The sequence below is a fragment of the Anser cygnoides genome, chromosome 8 (genome assembly GCF_040182565.1).
Source record: "Anser cygnoides isolate HZ-2024a breed goose chromosome 8, Taihu_goose_T2T_genome, whole genome shotgun sequence".
NCBI classification, from domain to species: Eukaryota; Metazoa; Chordata; class Aves; order Anseriformes; family Anatidae; genus Anser; species Anser cygnoides.
Window position 1 is genome coordinate 14,730,662 of NC_089880.1, and position 23,616 is coordinate 14,754,277.

Consider the following 23,616-nt stretch of genomic DNA (forward strand, 5'->3'; position numbering starts at 1 on the left):
TTATTTTCTAATGCATAAACAAGAAACCAACAGAGTTCTTAACAATTTTCTCTTTTCTACAGAAATATCAGGTCATCATTATTCACTCCTGTTATTTAAATTTTTACCAGAGGAGCTGTACCCTAGATGTACCTTTCTTCCTCCAGTTTTCACTGTCTCCAGGTGTTTAATTGGGTCACAGTACTCCTGCCATAAAAACAAAAAACAAGAGGCAATTTCACCCCTTCTTACTTTCTAATTGTCTTTTATTCCCTTCAGTTGATTTTGTGAAAAGAAAGACCACTATTGCAGTAAGCAATATTGAAAATGATATGCCTAATCTACCTGACTTGGCTGAAACAACAGCTTCATGTTTTTAGCCATTATACTGCTCATGTTTGTTAGAAACCAAGTTGTAGGTAATAGTGTCAGTAACACATTCCAAATCTAACCAGAGTAGTGAGTATGTGAAGAGGCTCATTTTACGTGTGTTTTACACTTCACCCAACTCTGGATAAAATGTGTTTCTATAAAGTCATTGATGTGTACAAAAAACCTCCCTGCCCCCTACCCCCCCCCTACTCCCCCCCCACCCCCCCACCCCGAGCCTTCCCAAACACTGCCTCTAAGATTTATTTTCCATTCTGTATTAATTCATCTGTCTAATGTGCTTGGTAAGCATCCAACTCCATGTTAAGCTGTATCCTCAGTTCCCCATCCCTCCCTAAAAGCTACATCTCCACTCAACGGTAATACACCATCTTCTTTCAACTTACACAGGGCCATTAGTACAACAATTATTTGTAAGTGAGAGCAGAAATGGTACGGCAAGATGACTTCCTGAACACACAGCTCAATAAATTCATGCTCATTCCGTAGTAAATTCATGCTTGGGTCATGAGACCTGAGTGAAACCCCCTGTGGATGTGGCCGGCTTTTAATAGAACTGTTGCTGATCCCACCAGCTCAGAAACCTATTGTTGCAATGTCTCTTGAAATCACATATTTCACAGTCTTCTTTGAACACTCCTACTACAGGCTGGAACAAGTATGTAGCTCATGAATTTCTCATTCTTTTAGCTATTTGAAGGTAAATACTTACTACTTCTGCTGACTTCACTCTTCTGCCTGTGCAGCAGGTTTTTTTCAGTGGGCTGATGCTACTTTTACTCCCACTTCAAGCCAATATCTGTGGAAGTAGCTGCCAGCTCTGTTGGAAGCCGTAGTAGATAACTGGTAGTTCTATGTGAACAAAGAACCTTTGCATTCATACATAAATTTAAACATTCTTTCAGCAACATTATGACATTATGATGTCTTTTTTTTTCTTTTTTTTTTTTTTTTTTTTTTCTTTTGGTCCATTTTCAAACACCTCAAAGGCAAAGACGTTTCTTCTTGCTTAAAAACATCTACAGTCATTCCAAAATGAACATCTGAAACCATTCTCGGACATATGTAACAACAATTCATGAACCCAGAAAACATCAGAAAGCCTTCAATTTGATTAAGTAATTTATTTTTCTAAACACTCTTTTCCCACATTGCACATGTTGAGGTAAGGAAATTAAAAGAATAAAAAGAATAAAGGAGTTTTTAAATAGGTTTTGTTTTGTTTTGATGGAGGAGAATATATGAGATGTTAAAAACAGAAAGTGGAAAGAAGCAATTTTTTTCCCCTATTTTAATTATATTTTTTCCTATGAGACGTCAAGAAGGGAAAGGGTCTGAGTTTACCTAAGAATCAAAAAGAAATTTCACACTGCTCCAGGAAAGGTAGTTATAAAAACAAAACAAAACAAACAAACAAACAAGTAATTTGGTTAATGACAACCCACCCTTTGATATTTTCATCAGCAAAACAAATTGTCAGAAAGACATAACTTATTTAAACTTGTGTGTCAAAAGATTTCAACTCCCCACCTCCCCATTCAATACAGAAAGATAATTTTACATTTGTAATTATTTATTGGTTGATTAGTATCAGTGAAGGTATACAGGAAGACCTTCTGATCTAGAGTATTTATTCATGCCCTTCTTATTTACTGAATTATTTATTTACTATTTTACTTGTGTAATGATTTCTTAAAATGATTCCTTGCAAGATCTGTTGTCACTATCTTCCTGTGTATGAAGTGCTATGTTGAGTGATGTTATTTTAGACAGAGAGGCGGGAAAACAAATGTTAGGTAGGCTGAATACTCTTTAAGGGAAAGTGATAAAAACAATCCTATGTTAAGTGCAACTTACTGTGGGTATACTGCACATGAAATTGTCTGTATGTGTACAAAATATAGAGAAAGTGAGAGACAACATTTCTGTCTTTGTATTACAGGAAACTTTTTTTTTTTTTTTTAAATTGTCTCTGTGTATGTGTGTGTGTATGTGTATGTGTTTTCCTGTTCTTTCTTGTTGAAGAGAATGCCTCTTTTGGTTTACATTTAACAGTTATGTTTTCTGAGAATAATCCACATATGTTTAACTTTCCAGTGAAAATAAGTGCATTCAACACTCCTAAACAATTTTTAAGTAGGTACGCAACAGACAGTGATATTCTTAATTTCACGGAATTTACCATTTCATTAAATCTTCTTTAGTATGTACAGAAGATTAAATCAGATTGAAATCCAAAGCACAAGGCATTCATATTGAGGAATTGTCCTATATATAGTTTATTTTATAATGTAACATTTAAGCTAAAACTAAGTTTATTTAATAATAACCTAACACAGCTAAAATTAAAGAAATAATAAAAAAAAAGTCAAAAGTAAATGGAGCTTTTACTGTTCTGAAAATTGTATTCCATTTTAAGAAAGTAGTCTTATTAAAAACAATATGCAACATATACAATATAGCAATACATATAACATACAATATAACAATCTATGACACATATACATTGATCTTTAAGTGTCCATAATTAGAGTCAGAAAATACAGAGATTGAATGTATTCTTAGTAAGAAATGGAACTAGGGGAGAAATTTAGGAATATATTAATACTGAAATTAAATTTATTGTACTCAAAAGAAGTGATTGCAATTTGATTGTTTTGAAGTGAAATATGACAGTATATAGAAGTTTTACGTTCTCAGTTTGGTATATCAGCTATTGATTTATCCTGAAGCTGCTGAGTAGAATCAGGAGGTAAAACAAAACCAAAGTTTAAAAAAAAAAAGGGGGGGGGGGGGGGGGGGGGAAGGGAGGGAAATTATTCCTAGTCTTGGGCTTGTGTTGGCTTTCTTGACATGTTTTTCAAAAGCAGATCAAAACTATGCTGTATTTGAATTGTAGCAATAGCTGAAAAGAATGGAATTTTTAGAGGAAAAAGGACTGTGGATAAATCTATATACTCTGAGGCAGTGGCACCACTACTGGCCAGTAACTATACCCATGACTATGTGACAATGAACAGGGCTTCAGTCAAGTGTTCCATAACCTGGTGTTTAAAGGTAGTGGAATCTGGTTCTCCTTTTGATGCACTATTGAAAGTTTTATTGTAATTTAACTACACATATTTAAAGCCAAGAAACTGTTTCTCTTACATCAGAGAAATGAATAGTAATATTAAAACCAAGGTAACTTTCAAAGGCAATCTGTTAAAACATGACCTTTTTTTTTTTTTCCTTTTTTTTTTTTTTCTTTTGTGATAGTGTTGCACGCATGAAGATTTGAATTTCATCTTTATTGGAGAGATGTGTGATTGAGTTTTCAGATTATCTTTAGTTATGCCAAGTAAAGTCATAAACTATAACTAGATTTATGCTATTGGCATATGCTACATATGCAATGGCATGACTATTTAGGAAATGCTTTCGTAATGAGAATGTCTGAAAACCAAACTTAGAGATGAAAAATTCTTATAACTCATTATTTTCCAGGATAAAAGGTGAAAATTTTATAAATTCACCATTTATCATTTTAGGGGCATAAGTTTCCATATGGTCTTACAGATGATTTGCTAAAATATTGAGTCTTAATATTATCATGACAAAATTGCATATTCTTTGTCCAGTGTTTCAGACCACCGTCACATATGGACTGGTTCAGAGGGCAAATAATGAACTATTCATCTGGCATGTTTTTAAACAGCCATGTGTGACTGAAGCTACTGAGAAGTCTGAAATGGCATAAGTAGCTCTGCAAGAAATGCAAACTGGAAGACAGAATACACATGAAGCTGTCCCAAATATATGACAAATTTAATTTATCACTAGCTACGGACTTATTGCATTTTTTTTTTAAATTATTATTTAATTATTTATTTTTACCACAATGGGCAGAAAAGGAGTGAAATAAGTTATTTAGCACATAACCAGGTAGATAGATGATGGAAAAGCTGTGGACGTGGTCTATCTTGATTTCAGTAAAGCCTTTGACACCACCTCCCACAGCATCCTCGTAGATAAACTGAGGAAGTGTGGTTTGGATGATTGGGTAGTGAGGTGGACTTTGAACTGGCTGAAGGGAAGAAGGCAGAGAGTTGTGGTCAATGGGACGGAATCGAGCTGGATTCAGCGGGAATTCGTGGGGCCCCTTAAGGGTTGGTGCTGGGACCAGTATTGTTCAATATATTCATCAATGACTTGGATGAGGGAATGGAGTGCACTGCCAGCAAGTTTGCTGATGACACTGAACTGGGAGTAGTGGCTGACACACCAGAAGACTGTGCTGCCATTCAGTTGGACCTAGACAGGTAGAATTGGGCGGGAAGAAATTTAATGAAATATAATGAGGGCAAGTGTAGAGTCCTGCATCTGGGCAAGAACAACTCCAGACACTAGTATAAGTTGGGGACTGACCAGCTGGAGAGCAGCGTAGGGAAAGAGACCTGGGGGTCCTGGTGGACAGCGGGATGATCATGAGCCAGCACCATACCCTTGTGGCCAAGAAGCCTAGTGGCATCCTGGGGTGTATTAGAAGAGGCATGGTTAGTAGGTTGAGAGAGGTTTTCCTCCCCCTCTGCTCTGCCCTGACCGCATCTGGAATATTGCATCAAGTTCTGGACCCCTCAGTTCAAGAAGGAAGGGAATCTGCTTGAGAGAGTTCAGCACAGAGCAACAAAGATGATTAAGGGAGTAGAGCATTTCCCTTACGAAGAAAGGCTGAGGGAGCTGGGTCTCATTAGCTTAGAGGAGACTGAGCGGTGACCTTATTAATGTCTATAAATATGTAAAAGGCTAGTGTCAGGAGATGACTTGCAGGGCTGTCCCCCAGCTCTCAGAACTTGCTGCCATTTGCAAGTTACCCAGGTTTCGCTGAGGATGTAGGATAACATCGGAGAGTCTGAATGGTGCTCATGGTGTTTTCTCTGAATGGCGCAGAAGAGGTGGAGCCTACTGCTGGCAGAGTGGCAGCTGGGGGACATTTGCAGCTCCCACTGAATGCCAAGGTGCGGCTGTCAGTGTCGCTGCCTGCCTTGGGAGAGGCAGCAAGGCTGGCAGAGGCTTCCTCCCTTCACTGGTAGCACAGCCTCGCAAACATGTGCACCCTCTAGGCACTGGAAGCACGGAGATGGGGACACCCTGCCCCGGGGTCTGACCCCAACAGCAGCACACGCAGCCCATAGACGCCCGTGCACACAGAACAGAACAGAAGAGACAGCCGTATCACTGAGCAAGCATTATGTACCATTGCAAGGTCAGAGTTTCCCCTTGCTAGTCTTAAAACAATGGCTATTTCACATCAGACCAGTTTAAGCCTTTTATCCCTAACACAGTGACCCCAGCGTGGTCTCAGCCCTGGAGACACATGGGCACTTGCACACCCAGGGCCCTCCCAGAGCCACTCGGCCCTCCACCTCCCACACTCACTGGCTCATCCGGCTTGACCTTTGCCAGCTATCACACTGCCTTGTACACCCACGATCCCTCTAGGCATTGGCACCACAGAAATGGGGACCCACTGCCCCGGGGTTTGACCCCAGCAGCAACACTCGCAGCCTGTAGACACCCGTGCACACAGAACAGAACAGAACAGAACAGAAGACACAGCCCTCAGCTAGGAAAGAGTTCTGAACGATTTTATTCAGAAGCCCCGTCCTCGGGACCGAAGCTGCCATCTCTAAGGAGCTGCCTGGTTCTGGCAGCCTCATGCTGCTGCTCTCGGTCTCCTGTGATGCAGCTGCAGGAGAAAGCCCTGCGCAGAGCCCGAAGCGCTGTCCTGAAGAAGTTGGGCCATCGCCGGTGAGCTGCAGCGTGCGGGAGGGCAGCGGTGCCTGTGGGGGACAGAGAGCTGTATGTGAGGGGCTGGGCAGGCACTGGGCACGGCCCTGCCTGCCCCCGCCACCAAGGCTTTCCCCAGGGAGGGGACAGTTGGGAACAGTCCGACCCTGTGCGTGGAGTGCTGCCAGCCTCCATGCTGCGGGCTGTGATGGCTCCACACTCGGGGACATACCTGGGCCTTCCTCTGGCACTGCTTGGAAGTGCGAGGAGCACTGTGCACTGCCTCTGGGCTCGGAGGAAACCTGCGTGGGGAGAGAAAACCACAGACCTGTAGGCCACCGTTTGGCCATGCTCTGGGCCCTGGTGCCCCGGGCCAGGGGGATAAGTGATGAGGGGCCTCGAGGCCCACCGGCAGGGTCTGTGGCTTCCACACCTGTGGGACGAGGAAGGTGTACCTTGCTTACCTCTTGCAGAAGGCTCCCAACCAGGGGAGAAGGTGCTGCTTCTTCTTCCTCACATGCCGATGGGGTGAGAGGTGCTGTGCTGGCCTCCTCCACAGGGTCCACAGCCAGGGGAGGGGCTGAAGATTTTCCGTCTTCGGGCATGCAGACAGGGGTGAGCTCCTCGGGCCCGGGAACTGCAGCCTTAGGAGCAGCTGAAGGCCCGGCATCGGCCTCACCAGATGGGGCAGGAGACATGCTGGGTGGGACGTCGTCTGCTTCTGCCACAGCTTTTCTCTTGGGGCTCTCTTCCCACTCTTCCTGAACATCCTGCAGAGTGGTCTTACTCGTTGAGGGGCAAAGGTAGGGAAGGCGCTGGCCCGCGGTCCTCCCTGCCATCTCCTGGCTGCCCGATGCGCTGGGTGCAGTGCCGGCAGCTGTGTCACCATCATGTGCTGCCCAGATCCCTCGCAGTCTTGGAACCCTCACGCTGCTCGGCCAGGACACGTTCCACCAGGACAACCGGCGGCCTTCCCTCTCCCCGCTAGGAATGGTCCGCATTGCTGGCAGAAAGGAAGAGCGCCCATAGACATCCCAGTTGATCTTGACCCGGTCTTGCAATGTCGACGGTCTTCCCTGGGTGTTTGTGGAAGGGTCAGGCATAGCAGCAGGCAGGGGAGAAGGCGAATTAGCATCTCTGGGTGCTGATGCACCCAGAGGCTCCTTGTCCCCCTCACTGGCAGGACCTGCGGCCTGCGCAGAAGCAGCTGGCTCAGCATTGGTTGTCCCTGACAGGGCAAGAGATGCACTCTGTGCATGGCTGACTGCCTCTCCTGCAGAATCTCCGCCAGTGTTATGGGGTGAGCCAGGCCCCTGCTGGTGGGCTGCGTCTGGGTCCTGGTGAAGGTTTGAGGTGGGTTCCTTCTGCTGCCTCCCTCCTGACGGGTCCTTGGTAGCAGCATCTCTTTGCTCCTCCCTCTGCATCAAGTCCCTCTGTTCCTCCCTTGATGGTCCTGCAGCAGTGCTCTCCAGCTCTTCCAGAGGCTCTGGCTCACTGTCCAGACACTGTGCCACATCCTCAGGGTGTGGGGTCTCGCCCTGAGGGTGGCAGGCAATGCCGTCTGCCTGCGCTGCTGGGCCCAGTGCTGCTGCCAGGGAACATGGCTTGGAGGTCCCACCAGCAGCTCTCGTGCCCTCTTGAGCGTGGTCATCTGTTTCTGTCTGTGCTGCCGGTGTCTTTTCAGTCTTGGTTGCCGGCACTTGGGCTGTCCTTGCTGGTGTTGCCAGACTGCTGGGAGGGGCATGGTGCCTTAGTACCCCCTGCTGCACCCTGAGTCTTGGGCTCTTGGCTGCAGCATGGCTCGGGGGTAGCCTGTTGTGTTGCTCAGGTCTGGCCTGCAGAGGCGTCAGAACGGATGCGGGGACTTGCAGGGCTGTCCCCCAGCTCTCAGCAGTTGCTGCCATTTGCTGTTTACTCGGGTTTCCTTGAGGACGTGGGACGACCTCGGGGAGTCTGACAGCCTTGGTGCTCGCGATGCGGTCTCTGCATTGCGCAGAAGTGGTGGAGCCTACTGCTGGCAGAGCGGGCAGCCGGGGGACATTTGCAGCTCCCACTGAATGCCGGGGTGTGGCTGTCAGTGTCGCTGCCTGCCTTGGCAGAGGCAGCAAGGCTGGTAGAGGCTCTCTCCGTTCACTGGTGGCACTGCTGCGGGGCAGTGCCTGCCTCAGCTCCGGCCTGTCTGTCTGCAAGGGAAGCAAACGAGAAAGGTCACGTTACTGTGGCCCTTTCCCACCTGCCCACCTCAAGCACCTGCCCACCTGCCCCCTCCAGCACATGCTGCCTCCTTGTCAGCAGCTCCCAGGGCTTGGGAAGGCATCTGGCCCCATCTCCCTTGGGCTCCCTACCTGTGTGTTCTGATTCCTAGAGGCCTGCGACCTCTCTGGGCAGGGGAGCAGTGGCAGCCTGACCCCATGGATGGATGAGGACGGGCTCTGGCTGCCCGGCAGTCCTGCCTGTGGTGGGTTGCGTCGTGCCTGTGGGGAGAAGGAGGTGTGGGATGGCAGTGGCTGCGCTGCCACCAGCATCCCTTGTGGTGCCGGCACACCCGGCCTCACCGCAGTGCCAGGTCCTTGGGGCAAAGAGGTGCCTGGCCCACGCGAGTCGCAGCCATCCGAGGCCTCAGCTCTGCCCCGGGGAACCCCCCAGGGCAGGAGGACCTGGGCCTGGGCCGCGGACGCTCAGGGCCAGGCCTTGCGCCCCAGTGCCGTGCCCCGCCGCCTGGCACTCTCGCTGCTGTGTCGGCCCTCTCCCTCCCTCCCTGTCCCGCACCTGGCGGCGCTTTTGCACGCTCGGCAGCCCTTCGTCGGGCTGGGAGCGGGCCTTCGCCTCTTGCTCCTTCGACATCTCTCTGTCCTCTCACAGAGACAAAGAAACAGGCACCCAGGGCAGCTGCTGCCTCCTGACAGCGCTGCACTCCTGGGAGTGGGCACCACGGGGGCTCGGGCCCCACAAGGCACACCGTCACCATGGGGACACTTGCCCTGTCACAATGGTCTTGTGGCCTGACGCCGCCCCATGTCACAAAGCCCTGGTGCTTGCTGTGGAGCCACCTTGCTCCCGGCAGCCTCCCGCCGAGACACTGGCTCACAGCAGTGTGGGGGTCAGGAGGCACCTCTGGGCTCCCCTACTCCAGGCCCGCTCCGTCATTTTGGCGGCCCTCCGCCAGATATTTCCCCAAAGGCACCATCACCATCCCTCACGGGCTCACTCTTGCCTGCACTAGGGCTGTTGGAAGTGCCTGGAACCACGCTGTGTCTGGCACGGGGCAGCCTCTCCTCTCACAGAGGCCACCCTGCGGCCTCCCTGTTGACAGGCATCTGCCTCACTAGATGTGTCAGGAGATGTCCTGGGTGGGATGTCATCTGCTTCTGCCAGAGCTTCTTTCTTGGGGCTATTTTCCCACTCTTCCTGAACCTCCTGCAGAGTGGCCTTACCGGCTGTGGGGCAAAGGTAGGGAAGGCGCTGGCCCACGGCCCTCACTGCCACCTCCCAGGTGCCCGATGCACTCTTCTGTGATTCTGTGATTTTGTGAAAATGGTTAGTGGGAATCATTATCTAGTCAAGAAAAGGGAAATGCCTCTCATTCAGTCCAAATTTCCTGATCAGCTTTTGGAGCACATAATAACTAAAATTCTGTACCTGGATTTCTTCCCTTAAAAACAAACAAACAAACAAACAAAACAACAAAAATAACCAACCAAACAAAAGTAGAGGAATGGGTTTAGTGAGGAATTTTACCTTGTGACACAGAGTATAACAATAAGGAGCACAGCAAGTTAGTCTCATAACTGAATCCTGAACTTCAGAAACTGTTTCCTGTCACACAGACGCATTCACCAGGACACAGCTTTTAATGTGGAACTCAAACTTTTGTAAGGAGTGACATCAATAATTTCTGATAAGATGGAAACAGCCGTGTTGAGTTTATGTGGTAAGGGTTTAGCAGCAGGAGGGCTGCAGAGTTGTCCTCTGTGAGCGGAGCCGACAAGCTGCCCCAGGTTAGATCAGAGTCAGCTCCAGCTGGTTCCAAAAGGGAAGGGACCCACTGCTGGCCAGAGCTGAGCCAGTAGGTGATGCTGGGTGGGCCTCTGGGAGAACAGCGTCAAGAGAGGGGGGGGAAAAAAATGCTGTGCAACAGCAGCCGTGAGAGACAAGTGAGAAACAGCCCTGCAGCCACCAAGGTCAGTGCAGAAGGAGGGCGGGATGTGCTCCAGGAACAGAGCAGAAGTTCCCCTGCGGCCTGTGGAGAGGCCTGTGGTGGAGCAGATCTCCATGCTGCAGCCCATGGGTCTCATGGTGGAGCAGATCTCCATGCTGCAGCCCGTGGAGGAGCCCCCGGTGCAGCAGGTGGATGTGGCCTGGAGGAGGCTGCGGCCCATGGAGAGCCCCCGCAGGAGCAGGCCCCGGGCCGGAGCTGCAGCCCGTGGAGAGGAGCCCACGCAGGAGCAGGAGTCTGGGGGGAGCTTCCGCCCATGGCAGGGGGGGCTATGTTGGAGCAGTTTTCTCCCTATGTTAATTCTGTTCACATAATAATTGTTTTCCCTGTCCTTATCTCAACCCTTGAGCCCTTTCCATCTTAATCTCTTACACTTTTTCTTTGAGGAGGGGCAGTGAGAGTGTAGTCATGGTGGAGTTCAACAGTGTGTCCAGCAGTGTAATACCACACAGGATGACCCAAACACCAAACCCTATGTCTAAGTGCCTATGAGAGGGCTCTACTTTACTGTGACGGTGACAGAACAGGTTGCTCAGAGAGGTTGCGGAGTCTCCTTCTCTGGAGATATTCATAACCTGCTTGGATGCCATCCTGCGCAATGTGTTGTAGGTGACCCTGCTCGGCAGGGGGTTGGACTAAATGATCTCCTGAGGCCCCTTCCAACCTTGGCCATTCTGTGATTCTGTCTGAGAGCATTGTCCAAATGCTTCTTGATCCCCAGCAGTCTTCCAGACCTCCCAGAACCAAACCACTCTCTCTAACCTAGTGTTGCTAATACACCATATGAATTAAGACTGATTTAAAATTCATTAGCAAATATGTTAACTTTCTATTTTAATATTCTTCAACTGTTCCAAAGCATTGCAGGAAAGAAAAAAAAAAAAAAAAAAAAAAAAAGGATACATGATTTCAGTCAATGACAACACAAAGCTATGCAAAATTATTCCTTAAGCAATAACCACAACATGTGTATGCTTGCTTCTAGTACATCCATACCATAGCTTAAATATAAGATGTTTGATTTAAGCATGTTCACGTTTTTACCAGCTTGTTTTTCCCCAAAGTTTTTCAACAGCCTTAAAATAATAAAAATAAATGATAAAAGAGTGTGCCATATACACCATGACCATGCTCAAACCTGTGACCTAAGTGACTACTAGCCTAGGAAAATATACCTTAACATAGAAAGGGTAATATCTACAAGTAAATTATGTTACTTTGGTGAAAAGGAGTTGTGATTTCTTTATGAGTCTTTCATTTGTACACGGGAAGCCAGAATCTTCATGATAAGAGTTTCTGAATTGCTGCCCTGGAATAAATTATTATTATTATTATTATTATTATTGTTGTTGTTGTTAATGTTATTATTATTATTATTATTATTATAAAACATGAGATAAGATAAAGAAATTATAAATTAATCAGTCCTAAGGAGGTGAATACTTCAGGTGATTTTGTGATATAATAACATTATGGTAGATGTTTTAATGTATAATGTACAGCCTTCCACTAATAGAATGAAAAAAGGTGAAAGCTCACCTTGTCTGTCTTTTACCTCTTTACTGTCAGAAAAGGGAAGAAAATTGAAGAGTTCGCAATATAGTGCCAATGTATTTTAAAATGTTGCAAAGATTACACAAACAAAAAGTAAAAATAAAAAAGCTTTTAAAAAATGTGTAAAGGTGTTCCTTCCTCATAGAATATAAACTCTTCAGAAATATTATAAAGGTAATTTAATTAACCTAAGTGACTAAGGTATTACAAAGAAAATAACCTGTCTGAGGTGATGATTTGCAGCAGCGTGTTGCTCTAAAGTATCCGAGGGTCTGTTTCCTATAATTGACTTAACTTTTATACGAAGAACTCTATCCAAGAACAACTACTTAGATACAGTGTTGAGAAGAAATAAAGGGAATTAAAAGCACTCCTGTTTGAAAATACAGCTATACTTCACTGGTTTTCTACTGATATCTAATTATTTTCTTCTGGTGGAGGAGGAGTAGATCAAGCTGCATCTTATTTGCATATTGAAAGTACTGTGCAGTTTCTGTGAAGTGCTGAAAAAATAATTTTCTGATTTCTGATTTCTGATGAAAGGTCAAAGTTCCTTTAACTACTCGTAGTACTGTAACTTATCTGTAAACAATCTTTTCAAAAGTATATAAAAATAAGGATTCCCATGGCATACTGGTGGATTAGGAGACAGAATAGTTTTGCTACAAGTAAAGTATTAAGAAATTATCTGGACAACCAAAATAGGAAAATGCTTGCAATTTTGACAGTAAAGCTTTGAACTAAAATTGAAATGCTCCTCTTTTGCATCTATAGACATCAGGCCCTGAAATGAGGTAGGGCAAACTCCACCGAAGCAGATTCTTTACTAAAATGTTCCCCTTTCATGAAAGCTATTGCAGATGATGTTTGCTGTTCTGAAAATACCTAGATGGCCTTGTATGGCATACTACAATCCTGAAAGAACTGTAGTTGGCAGGGTCATCAGGAGGATTTCTCTAGTTCTGTATCCTTTTCCGAACAGGGCCAACACAAAAGCTAGTGCGGGTTGCTCAGGAACTTTTATCCTGGAGCTGTGAAGACCTTCAGTGACTGAGATCCCATACCCTCTCGGGATCTACTGTGCCAGTGCTGAACCATCCTCATGGTGAAAATCCTCCTTTTCATTGCTGCAGCTTGTTCATTTGCTCTTATTTGCTCAGAAGACTGTCTGTATGCCTAATGCCTATCAGGATGTTAAAGAGCACATTTTGCCCCTCTTCCTGGCCCATAGACTTCTCCTTTTCAGTCTCCACAAATGTAAATCTCTTAGGATATCTTTGTACTTCACATGCTATTTAGTGAGGCTTTTTGTTGATCGTCTGCTGAACTCTCTCCAGTTTATCATGAACAAGACAGGCCGCTTAAGGTACAGCCTCACAAGTGCCAAACAGACTGAGCTCTGTATTATGAATCCTAGGCCGTTCTTTTAAATTTCATCAAGAGAGTCAAGTCAGCTTTTTGACAATACCCCCCAAAAGAACATAAACTAATAAACATTCTGTTAAAGCATTATCTGCTAACAAGTATCTGAGTTTATTAATAGAAAGGCATTATCCTTCAAGTTTTTCTCATCAACAAAATCAATCTTTTGAATTTTGTTTTCTACTTAGCTACTTTTATTGATTTAATAATTACAGAATTTAGGTACTTCAACTTTTTGTCTCTTTGGAAAGGCAATTACAAAGAATATAATCTGCATAGTTTTAGAGACTATTTATAAATAAACACAGATTAAAAATGTGGGGAAAAAAGGCAATTTGGTTAATGATAAATATAAGCAATAGAATGAGCAGAGAAAAATTATAAATGATATTCAAAGGTTTTTTTTTGTTTTGTTTTGATTTTTTATTTTTTAATCACCTTGACATTTTGACTGGCAAGCTATATATAAATCAAATATACAGGAATTTTCACCATTTCTATGGAGAAAGAGGGATAAGTTAGATTACCAAAAGACAGAAATAACTTTGAATAGCTTTTGAGGAAGAAAATAGCACTCCTCATATTAATAACAGGGAATTTCTAATTTTGCTAGCAAGAACACAAATCTAAGACTTTGATCTTCTCTGTAAGAAATGCAGTGACAAAGCAGGTATAAACTGATGCAGCTCTTTTCTGATGCTTCATAGGCTAGTTTCATAGGCTAGCATTCATTGGACAACTACAAAAATCTTTAAATAAACTAATAAATAAAATTTACTGTAAAAATAATTGAATTATAGAAAAGAGGGAAGAAAACACATGCTGGATGTAAGAAAACAAATTACATTTTCAGTATGTTTCAGGTTTCCCTGAATGAGGGATGAACAAACATAAAAAGAAATAAGCAGTATTCCACAGCAAATGTGTTCTATGAAATGCTATGATGGAATCCATGATTGTGGCAGCCACATATTGCGGAAGGCTGGGGACTTGTATTTGCAATTCTAAATGAACAAAATGCTTATGAGGCAACGCAAAAGCATCTTCTTTGCAGCATGTTCAGAAGTGTGAAGTGAAATGAGGACAAAATAGCCATAATTTTAAAAAGAGTGAAATAAAATAAAAACTATATAAAGTATGAGAAATAACTTCTAGAGATTATATTAGATCATAAAATAGTAACAAAGAAAAACGTTCATGATATACACAGAGAAAAAGGAAAAAAAAAATCTAAAAGTACATTTGTTAATGTGGATAAAAAGTCCGGTTCTGCAAATGTTAAGAAGGTTGCTAGGTGGAAAGAAGTACGATGTTTTAGTGAGATTTCAAATTTTATTGGGCTTATGTGTCAAGGTTTTGGTTGTGGGCAAGCTGCAGAGGTGGTCTTTGTGTGAAGTGTCCAAAACCTGCCCTGTATTAGAGAAAAGCCAGTTCCAGATGTCTGTAAAAGGGATCTACCACTGGCCAAATCTGAACCAATGAGCAAAACTGGTTGTGCCTCAGGGAGAACCGATTTAAGAAAGGGGAAGAAAAAAAAAATGTTGTGCAATGTCAGCTCTAGAGAGTAAGACAATGTGAGAGGAACAAGTCTGCTGACACTAAGGTCAGTGAAGAACAAGGGAAAGAAGATGCTCCAGGTATAGGAGAAGTTCCCCTGTGGCCTGTGGAGAGGCCCCTGGTGGAGCAGGCTGTCCCCCTGCAGCCCATGGGTCCCACATGGAGCAGATCTCCACGCTGCAGCCCGTGGAGGAGCCCCCGGTGGAGCAGGTGGATGTGGCCTGGAGGAGGCTGCGGCCCATGGAGAGCCCCTGCAGGAGCAGGCCCCGGGCCGGAGCTGCAGCCCGTGGAGAGGAGCCCACGCAGGAGCAGGGGGTCTGGGGGGAGCTGCCGCCTGTGTTGGTCTCATGTTGGAGCAGTTTGCTCCTGACAGATGGACCCCATAGTACGGAGCCATGTGGGAGCAGTTCTTGAAAATCTGCTGCCTGTGGGAAGCCCACTCAGGATCAGTTCGGGAAGGACGGCATCCCGTGGGAGGGACCCCACACTGGAGCAGGGGAAGAGTGAATATGAAGGAGTGGCAGATGATGAAGTGTTACAGACTGACCACAACTCTTATTCTGCATTCTCCTCAGCTACCTGGGGGGAGGAGAAGAAGGTGGATGATATGGGAAGGTGTCTTTAGTTTGCTTTTAGTTTCTCACTGCTCTAGTCTGTTAGTAACAGACAATAAATTATATAAATCTTCCTACCCTGAGTCTGTTTTACCTGTGATGGTGATTGGTCAGTGATCTCCCTGTTCCTATCTCAACTCTGGAACCCTTTTTCTTCATACTTTCTCCCCCTTTTTCTTAGTGAGCGATCTGTGTGGTAGAGTTTAGCTACACAAAGTGTCGGAAAGATTCCTAGGGTTTTACAGATTGCGGACAAGTTATTTTAAAATATATTATCAGCAGCCACAAAACTTGATGAGAAGTAACTTCAGGTCTGTGATATTGGTAGATTTGGACTGATTGATTCTGGAAAATATTGCAAACATTTTCTGCTACTTATAAGCTCTCTTTGACTGTCAATGACTCTATCAAAAATCAAAGAAAGTATCCCTTGGAACTGGTATTTGACTGAGATAGTTTTCATACTATGAAATCTTATTAGAACCACTATATGCACATTTGACCATGGCAAAAAAAAGTGTGTGTGCACAAATGCACACGTGTATGCGAGTGTGTCTGTGTACAATTTATATTTTTTATATATGCATATAATTTAAATTTTTCATGTATGTAGAAAGTCTATATTTCACAAATCATTTAGACTGAAAGGAGTCTCTGGAGATTTGTCTCCCATCTTAGGCAGGGTCTGCTAGAGCAGGCTTTCCAGGATTGTGTTCCATCCTGTTTTGAATATCTCCACAGCTGGAGAATCAACGATCTGTCTGGGCATCCCATTCCAGTGTTTGGATACCCTTACAGTAAAGAAGTGTTTTTTGGTGATAGTTAATTTCATGTGTTTTACTCTTCGCCCACTGCCTTTTGTCCTGTCAGTGGGCACTGTTGAGAAGAGTCTTGCTCAATCTTCTTTACAAAGGCAATATTCCACAACATATCAGCCAGCTCCTTCAGAACTCATGGGTGCAATCTGTCAGGCCCTTTCTATATAAGTATGTTTAATTTTTTTAAGTGCTTCCTAACCTGGTACACCTCCACCTTGGGTAAGTCTTCCCTGTTCTAGAGTTTTCCATGGTCTCAGGAGCCAGGGATATGTACAAATGGATTTAAAAATACATGTATTAAAGAATTAACTGCTCTAGAACAATTTTTTACTTTGTTACAGCCACAGAAAGCTCTCATTTCACCGTAGTTGTAAAGGATGCCAATCAGGAATGAGAAATTTGAACAACTTTAGGAACCTGTGTCTTTTTATCCTGAAGAAGAGAAGGCTCATAATTCACTCAGTCATTCTCAGACTTTTCAAGATCCCCTAGATTGCACCAGCTTTGCTTTTTTTTTTTTTTTTTTTTCCACTAGTATTTTAAGGAAATATTCACAAACCTAAAATAGACCGGGTACACAGAATATAAGCAATGAAAACACATAAGAAGGCATATATCCCAAAATAAACCAAGGTAAAACAAACTGGTTATAAAATATCTTTAATTTTTTTTAAGGTATTTAAAACTAAGTCGTGTTTCAACTTCTGATCACTTGAGCTTCAAAAGTCTGTAAGGCAAACCCTGTCTCACATTAATATTAATGTGTTTGAAGGAAAATGAAGATTAATACCAGTCTCATAAAAATAACTGATTCATAAAAATTAAACATACCTTTTGCTATGAATTTGTATTTTTTTTTCTGTTTTCTCTTTCTGTTAATGCAAGCCAATACTAAAATATTTTTATTTTTTCTGCTTTTGATACAGTGATGCAGAACAGAGCAGAACAGAGAATCTGACAAGTACCAGTTAGACTTACAGATTCGAGTTGAGATAGGCCTGTCTACTCAAAATGAAATGTACAGATTACATTTCAATGCTTCACTGCTTCTGGAGATAAGATAGTTCATTTAGCTTTCTCCTGTCCCATGTTAATGTCCATTTTTCAGTTTCACTAGAGGCCAGTCCAGCCATAATATAACATTTTAAAAATAGACTGGGTGGATTATTTTGAGTTGCTACTATCTGAAGTGAGGTAAATCCAGAGATCTGAAGTATTAATGTCAGTCCGTGAAGAAAGCCTTCTACAGCTTGTGGAAAAACAGAGAGTTATTTAATGACTTGGAGATCAGTATTTCTTCCATTCATTTCCACATCTCTTTCATTTAATTTTAATTTTGTCTCCTTTTAATTTTCATCCAGTGTTTTAGCTTCCATTTAGAGTAAACCACAGTTTAGAATATTAACACAATAATAGATTGGAAAGAGCTATGTATAGCTTTTTTTTTTTTTTTTTGTCTTTATTTGGAGGAAAGGAAAAAGAAATTGAATAGAAATCACAGTATCATATTATTTTCAAAGCTTTGCAGAAGAACTTTATATTGTGAAGTATGATGAAAAATTGAAAGCAGTACACATACATGTATTGTTCAGCAGCCGCACACAGTCCTTATCTGAAAACTAAAATGAACTGAGGTGCAGTGTTTAATAAAGTTAATATTTCCTAAGTTTCAGTGCTAGTATATCTATGCAAAACACTTTAAGCAATTTATATTAAAATAAAAATGATAATAAACAATTTCCTAGCAATATTATCAAAAGCTTTTTCATAAATTGCCCTTAAACTGTGTCATGTCCTTGAATTCTATTCTTCTTGTGAAACCACGTTACTTGAATATCTACTGTTGCATTCATAGGGGGTAGGGCTTTAGGGCTTTCTAGATATGTTGAGTCACTACAGTTCTTAACTGATTCCAAAACCCCTTGGGAAGAAAGATGTAACAGACTCTCTGAACTACAACAAAAAAGTAAAGAGATAGCATGTCTTTATGAAGCAAACAAACCACTACCACCACCACCACCACCACCACCAAAACCAAACAGGGGCCACAAGAAAATTAGAAAGAGCTTGTTTCTTTTCCTTTGTTTCATGACTCAGGCAGGAAAGCAGTCAACTACGAAAACAAGATCATCATAATACCATATGCTATATGCTGTTGAACTTAATAATTTAAATATCTTTACCTTTACTCAGTTAAGAAGGTTAATTCCTAAAACTTTTTATTTAATAAAATTCTTTGACAGTCATCATGATATTTGGTCCACTGACATAAAATCTGTTCCTGAACAGTTAGTTATTTTGCTAACTTGACCTTTTCTATTGTGAAACATTTTGGATATGATTTCATTTATAGTAGTGGCTACACCACAAGGTGATATTTCAATTGAATATGACAGATTTACTATGTCTCCTTCTGTCTAGGATACATTTTATGGACACAATGCAAAAAATAATTTAAAATGTATAATAAAAACAAAACTGAGCAACTTTGCCACTGAGATGTATTAAATTGCTTTAGACAGCGCCTATTAAAGAAAAATAGAATGTTACGAAATCCTGTATTATGTATTTTTTCCTGATAAATTTTAATGAGTTGAACGATCAAATTATTCAGAATAAGTACACTGTTGAAATGGAGTGAGGAAGCTAGGGAATGCTTGACATCTGTTCAACAGCTGTGTGCTCATGGGTGTCTCAGGGTATGTTCTCCTGTGTCTATGTAGCTCTCATTGACAGCAGAAGGATTGACAAAGAATAAAAAGTAGATATACTATGAATGGAATTATGGAAACATATTATATATATAATTCATTCCTTGAGCAGTACTTTTAATGGTGTCTCCAAAAAACTTAAGACATACAAGACCAGGTTAAAATCAACAAGGTAGTGTACTATAAGGGGAATCAGGTATTGGACTAAACTGAAATCCAAAATGGCTATAGTTTTAACATAAGTATGAGATGACATGTAAATTGAGCAAGGCCTGAATGTAATGAAAAATGCAAGAAAATTAGTAGAAATTATGGTAACATTTTTTTTTAAATGTTCGGAAGTGTATTCATCATAACTGCTGTCTTTTAAATTTCCATTTCATTTATTCAGAACAAAAACTTATTTATGCATCAAAATGCATATGTCCTAGTTTCAGTAAACTGAAGAAATTTGCAGTTTTGTATTCAAAATAACATTGATATTTTGACAACAATATGCTGTGACTTTTGAAAAGCACAATGAGATTTCAACATGGAGAAAAAGCTCCTGAAAATATTACTTCTCCCTAAGAAACATTTGTGAAGTGAAACACAGTCATATTTGTAAAGTTGTAACGACAAATCCTAGCCATTGGCTATATTTATGCTACATTATTCATTTGCAGACTATACCAAGGGATACAGGTTGTCATTAGCAAGATCTCTTGCCTTCAGGACTTACATTAAAGTTTTTTATGGCAAGAAATTTCAATCAAGTGAATACAGAAAAGGTAACAAGAATAAATCTCACCCTGCACAATGGATCTTGCATAGTGTTGCATCACAACTTCACTTTTAACCTCAATTGCATTGTATTCAATTCAGGTTGAAATCTAAACTGAGTATCTGTTGACTTCAACACTTTTCTAAGTATTTGAAATTAAATCAGAATTACAGCTATAACAGAATAATTCATGAATACTAGTCCATTTTAATGTAGTAAAAACTTAAAACAAAACAAAACAAAACAAAACAAACAAACAAAAACCCAGAATACAACCCAGAATAGAATTTAGCTTAATTAAGAGTTAAACAAAAGAAGCTATGTAAGAGAATATCTGGGAAATACTATTTATATTACTAATAATAGAACATTTTAAATTTTAGGAAGGTGGGAGTCAAAGGAAAGAAATGTAATAATGGGCAAACAGATAAAGAAATGAAGGCAGGCATGGGATGTGTCATTATCCTTATGAGAGTAGCTGTGATGATTTTCAGGGTTTTTGTCTTATTGTCAGCTTCTACTTTTTCCTCCCTCTAGAGCATTTCATTCATTTCTATGGACTACTTACTTTATTTTGATTATGAAGTTTTTGCATTACTATATTGTTAAACTCTTATATTAATTAAAAAAAAAAAGGAGATTGGGAGATTGATTTTATCTATGCATCTCTGCCTGATATCAAGTCTTGTTGATAACATGATAGATGACGACAACCTGGGCTCTTTTCATACTCAGTCAAATACAGTTGAAGAACTCATTTCAACAGGGACACAACCAAATCTGTTCTTGGTTCACAGGACTTCAGACTTCATCTCTATTGAAAATCATTTGAAGACATGTTAACATAATCTAGAGTTTATAGAACTAGGGTTCTATAAAAGGCAGGAAAATACAGTGAAATATACCCAGTCACTCACTGAAATCATGAGTACTTTACATACCGAACAAAATGTACCCATTTAACAGTAGTCCTGTGATAATGCCTTTTCACTCGGCTGCCGGTTCAGAGTGGCAGTTCTGGAGTTCAGAGGCATTTCTAATCCTATATCATAATAATGAAGTTAATCAACACTGTATCCCTGCGGAAACCCTAAAGAAGCCCTGGACTTCTGATGTCTACATTTATATCAAATATGTGCAGAATGATTAAAATGAAAACCAATAGATACTAGTAGAAAATAAGTTACATTACTTGAATGCATGACTTCATAATTCAACCATGTTTTCAATATATATACGTATATTTGTGTACTTTTCAATAACAAAAAGGACAAAACCCTCAGGGTTTTTAGAAGTGCAGCTTTTAAATGTTTGACAGGTCAAACTCTTCTTTTAATTTCCAGCAAGGCATGTTAACAATACTTGCATGGAGGAAAAAATGAAATGAGGACAGAATTGCAATTCTGACACACACACAAAAAAAAAAAAAAAAAAAAAACCAACAAAGAATTCAAACAATATTGATATCAGTGCTGAGAAAAGCCTTACTGTTCTTACTCCAGTTGTATTGTTTTGTATGTTGAACTCTCATGAAAGAATTACCTTAGCGTAGCATAAAGATGGTGTAATAACTCTCCTGAGAGAAAATGATTTTGATTACCAAATGCTGGCAACCAAGGCATAATCTGAGAGTTTTTTAAAATCACAGAGCCCAGTATGTCTTCTGTTGATAGAGTTTTATACTTTGAAAGATGACAGAAAGTGATATTTTGCATCATTTTTTAATTTTAGTTAAACATATGAATAACATGTAACTCACAAATTCAGCAAAGCATTATTTTTCCAAAACAATGATTATTTTAACAACTATATTAAGAAAAGGAATAAATTATTCACGAGTATTAACAAAGTGTAGCTGAAACACCTAGATTGGTGCAAATAATTCAATAAAAAATGAGGGTACAACTGTAAAAGCAACATGTTGTAAATGCCAACACATTTACTAATGCTGTGTTAATCAAATGTTCTATTTTTATAGCCCTGACAGTGAATAATCACCACTAATGTTTTACTCATCTAAAATACTTTACCCTGAAGTCTTTAAGCTGCTGAGATGGAAGCTGCTCTTCATAATGGAAGTTCATGACCTTGTGCGGGAAAAATCTTTCACTACACTCACTAAAGTGTAATGCCATTAAAAATGTGTTTAATACATTGATTTCAATTACATGGTAGTTTTATATAAGATACAGTGTAGTTACATGGTGAAAGAGTTATTTTTTGTAAGTAACTCCAGTTCACAGAATTGGAAAGATGTTTATATGACAGATGCCCTTATTATTTTCCATTTAATGTTTTTTTTTTTGTTTGTTTTTAATAACTATTAGAATTCAGGTTTTATTCCCAAGATTATAATTACGGCGGTGTTTTTTTAATTTATAATTGTTATTCTTTTTTTTCTTTTTTCTTTTTTTTTTCCAGTAATATAATTTCTTTCCGGTCAAAAAGTATAATAATATTATATATATATATATAAAATATATATAATATAGTATAATAATAATATAGTATAAATATAACTGTTCCGAAATTTCTGCTTGCACATTACAGAGCTCAATTTAATGTTTTGGTTGCTTACAAAATTATTTATGGTAATGATAAGAAGCAAAAAAGGAAAGAAGATCTAAAACTTTTTAAATATAAGACATTATATTCATACCCCTATTCTCAAATAATAGGAGGAGTAAGAACAACTACACTAAACAGCAGTGATTATCTTCGAACTAAACTGAAAAATATTTAACAGAACAATTAGATTGCTGTTCATCCATTGATTCTGTTTTTAGATTGACAGAAAAGGTATACTGAATCAAGAAACTATCAACAAACGGAGGCTTCCTTTGGTATTGAAAAGGTCATCTTACCTAGACAGTCCATTGGCTAAAAAGTTTTATCAGAAGTGGCCCATCATAGAATTATGATGCCAAAATCAGAGCTGGTTTATTTGTGTGGAAGACCAAACTGAACCTAAGTTACCATTTATAACAGGGTCAAACAAAAGAAGTTGTAGTAGAAATCCAAAGCCAACTATAATATCATTTGTCTGGAAAATTTACCAAGATGTTCCTGGAACTGCAGAGTGTTATATTCTAGAAAAAAATGTATTCTGCAGCTTATCCAAAAGGCATCAAGATTTGATGCACTTTGATGTTGCAGTTTTCAATGAGCAGAGAAGAGAGCATTTCATTTTACTAAAAACAAAACAAAACAAATGTATTTGTTGGATTTTATTTTTATTTTTCTGCTGTACAAATACCTTCTGGCAGAGTGAAAGCTGACACTGGAATCTACATCCCTGTTTGCTCTTTGTGTCGTGTTGAGAGATACAATATTTACTGGGAATAAAAAAGTCTTCAAAAAGTGTCACATCTGTTCAGCTGTCCAACTTATCTTTCACTGGCAGGTTGGCTGTCATCTGCTCTTTTAAGTATCAGCTCATGAGCCAGATGTTTCCACAGGATAATTTTCAAAGTGAAATCATATTAATTATTTTTCCTGCTTATATTCATTTAAGTTGTGCATCAGGTCACCATAGGTTTTCCAAAATGCCATTGAAGCAAGAGCAACTCAACATATAAATACAGAAACATATCACATACACAGAAACAATTGTGAAATGTGGAAATGGACCTAAGCTGACAGGTGAGAGTATGTTTCAGCATTTAGTGGGAGAAGAGAGAATGCGAAAGGAATAAGAAGGGAGAAACAAGCAGCATATTAAAGCAAGCCTGAAGTGCTTTTTACATTATTTCGTAGTATGTTTTCTTAAAGAGAATGTAATATAAGAAGGTATTGAAATAATAGTTGTCTTTCTTGAGTGTCT

At 40.9% G+C, this 23,616-nt stretch overlaps 1 protein-coding gene across 2 annotated transcripts in view; it reads right to left on the reverse strand.

Annotated features, from left to right (window-relative positions):
- Nucleotides 1-1,378: 1,378 nt before the first annotated feature.
- The window catches only part of LOC125181901 (microtubule-actin cross-linking factor 1, isoforms 6/7-like), a 97,372-nt gene continuing 75,134 nt past the window's right edge, over nt 1,379-23,616 (reverse strand). Inside the window, exons 1-5 of one of the 2 annotated variants that reach the window (XM_067001278.1) lie at nt 8,908-12,298; nt 8,484-8,612; nt 6,603-8,321; nt 6,371-6,440; nt 1,379-6,191 (exon numbers count right to left, since the gene is read on the reverse strand). In XM_067001278.1, coding sequence (XP_066857379.1) covers nt 5,998-6,191; nt 6,371-6,440; nt 6,603-8,321; nt 8,484-8,612; nt 8,908-8,982 — 2,187 coding nt within the window. In that variant the 5' untranslated portion in view covers nt 8,983-12,298 and the 3' untranslated portion in view covers nt 1,379-5,997. Of the gene's footprint in view, nt 6,192-6,370; nt 6,441-6,602; nt 8,322-8,483; nt 8,613-8,907; nt 12,299-23,616 lie in introns of those variants that run through there. The other variant, XR_010833113.1, reaches the window with a different exon arrangement.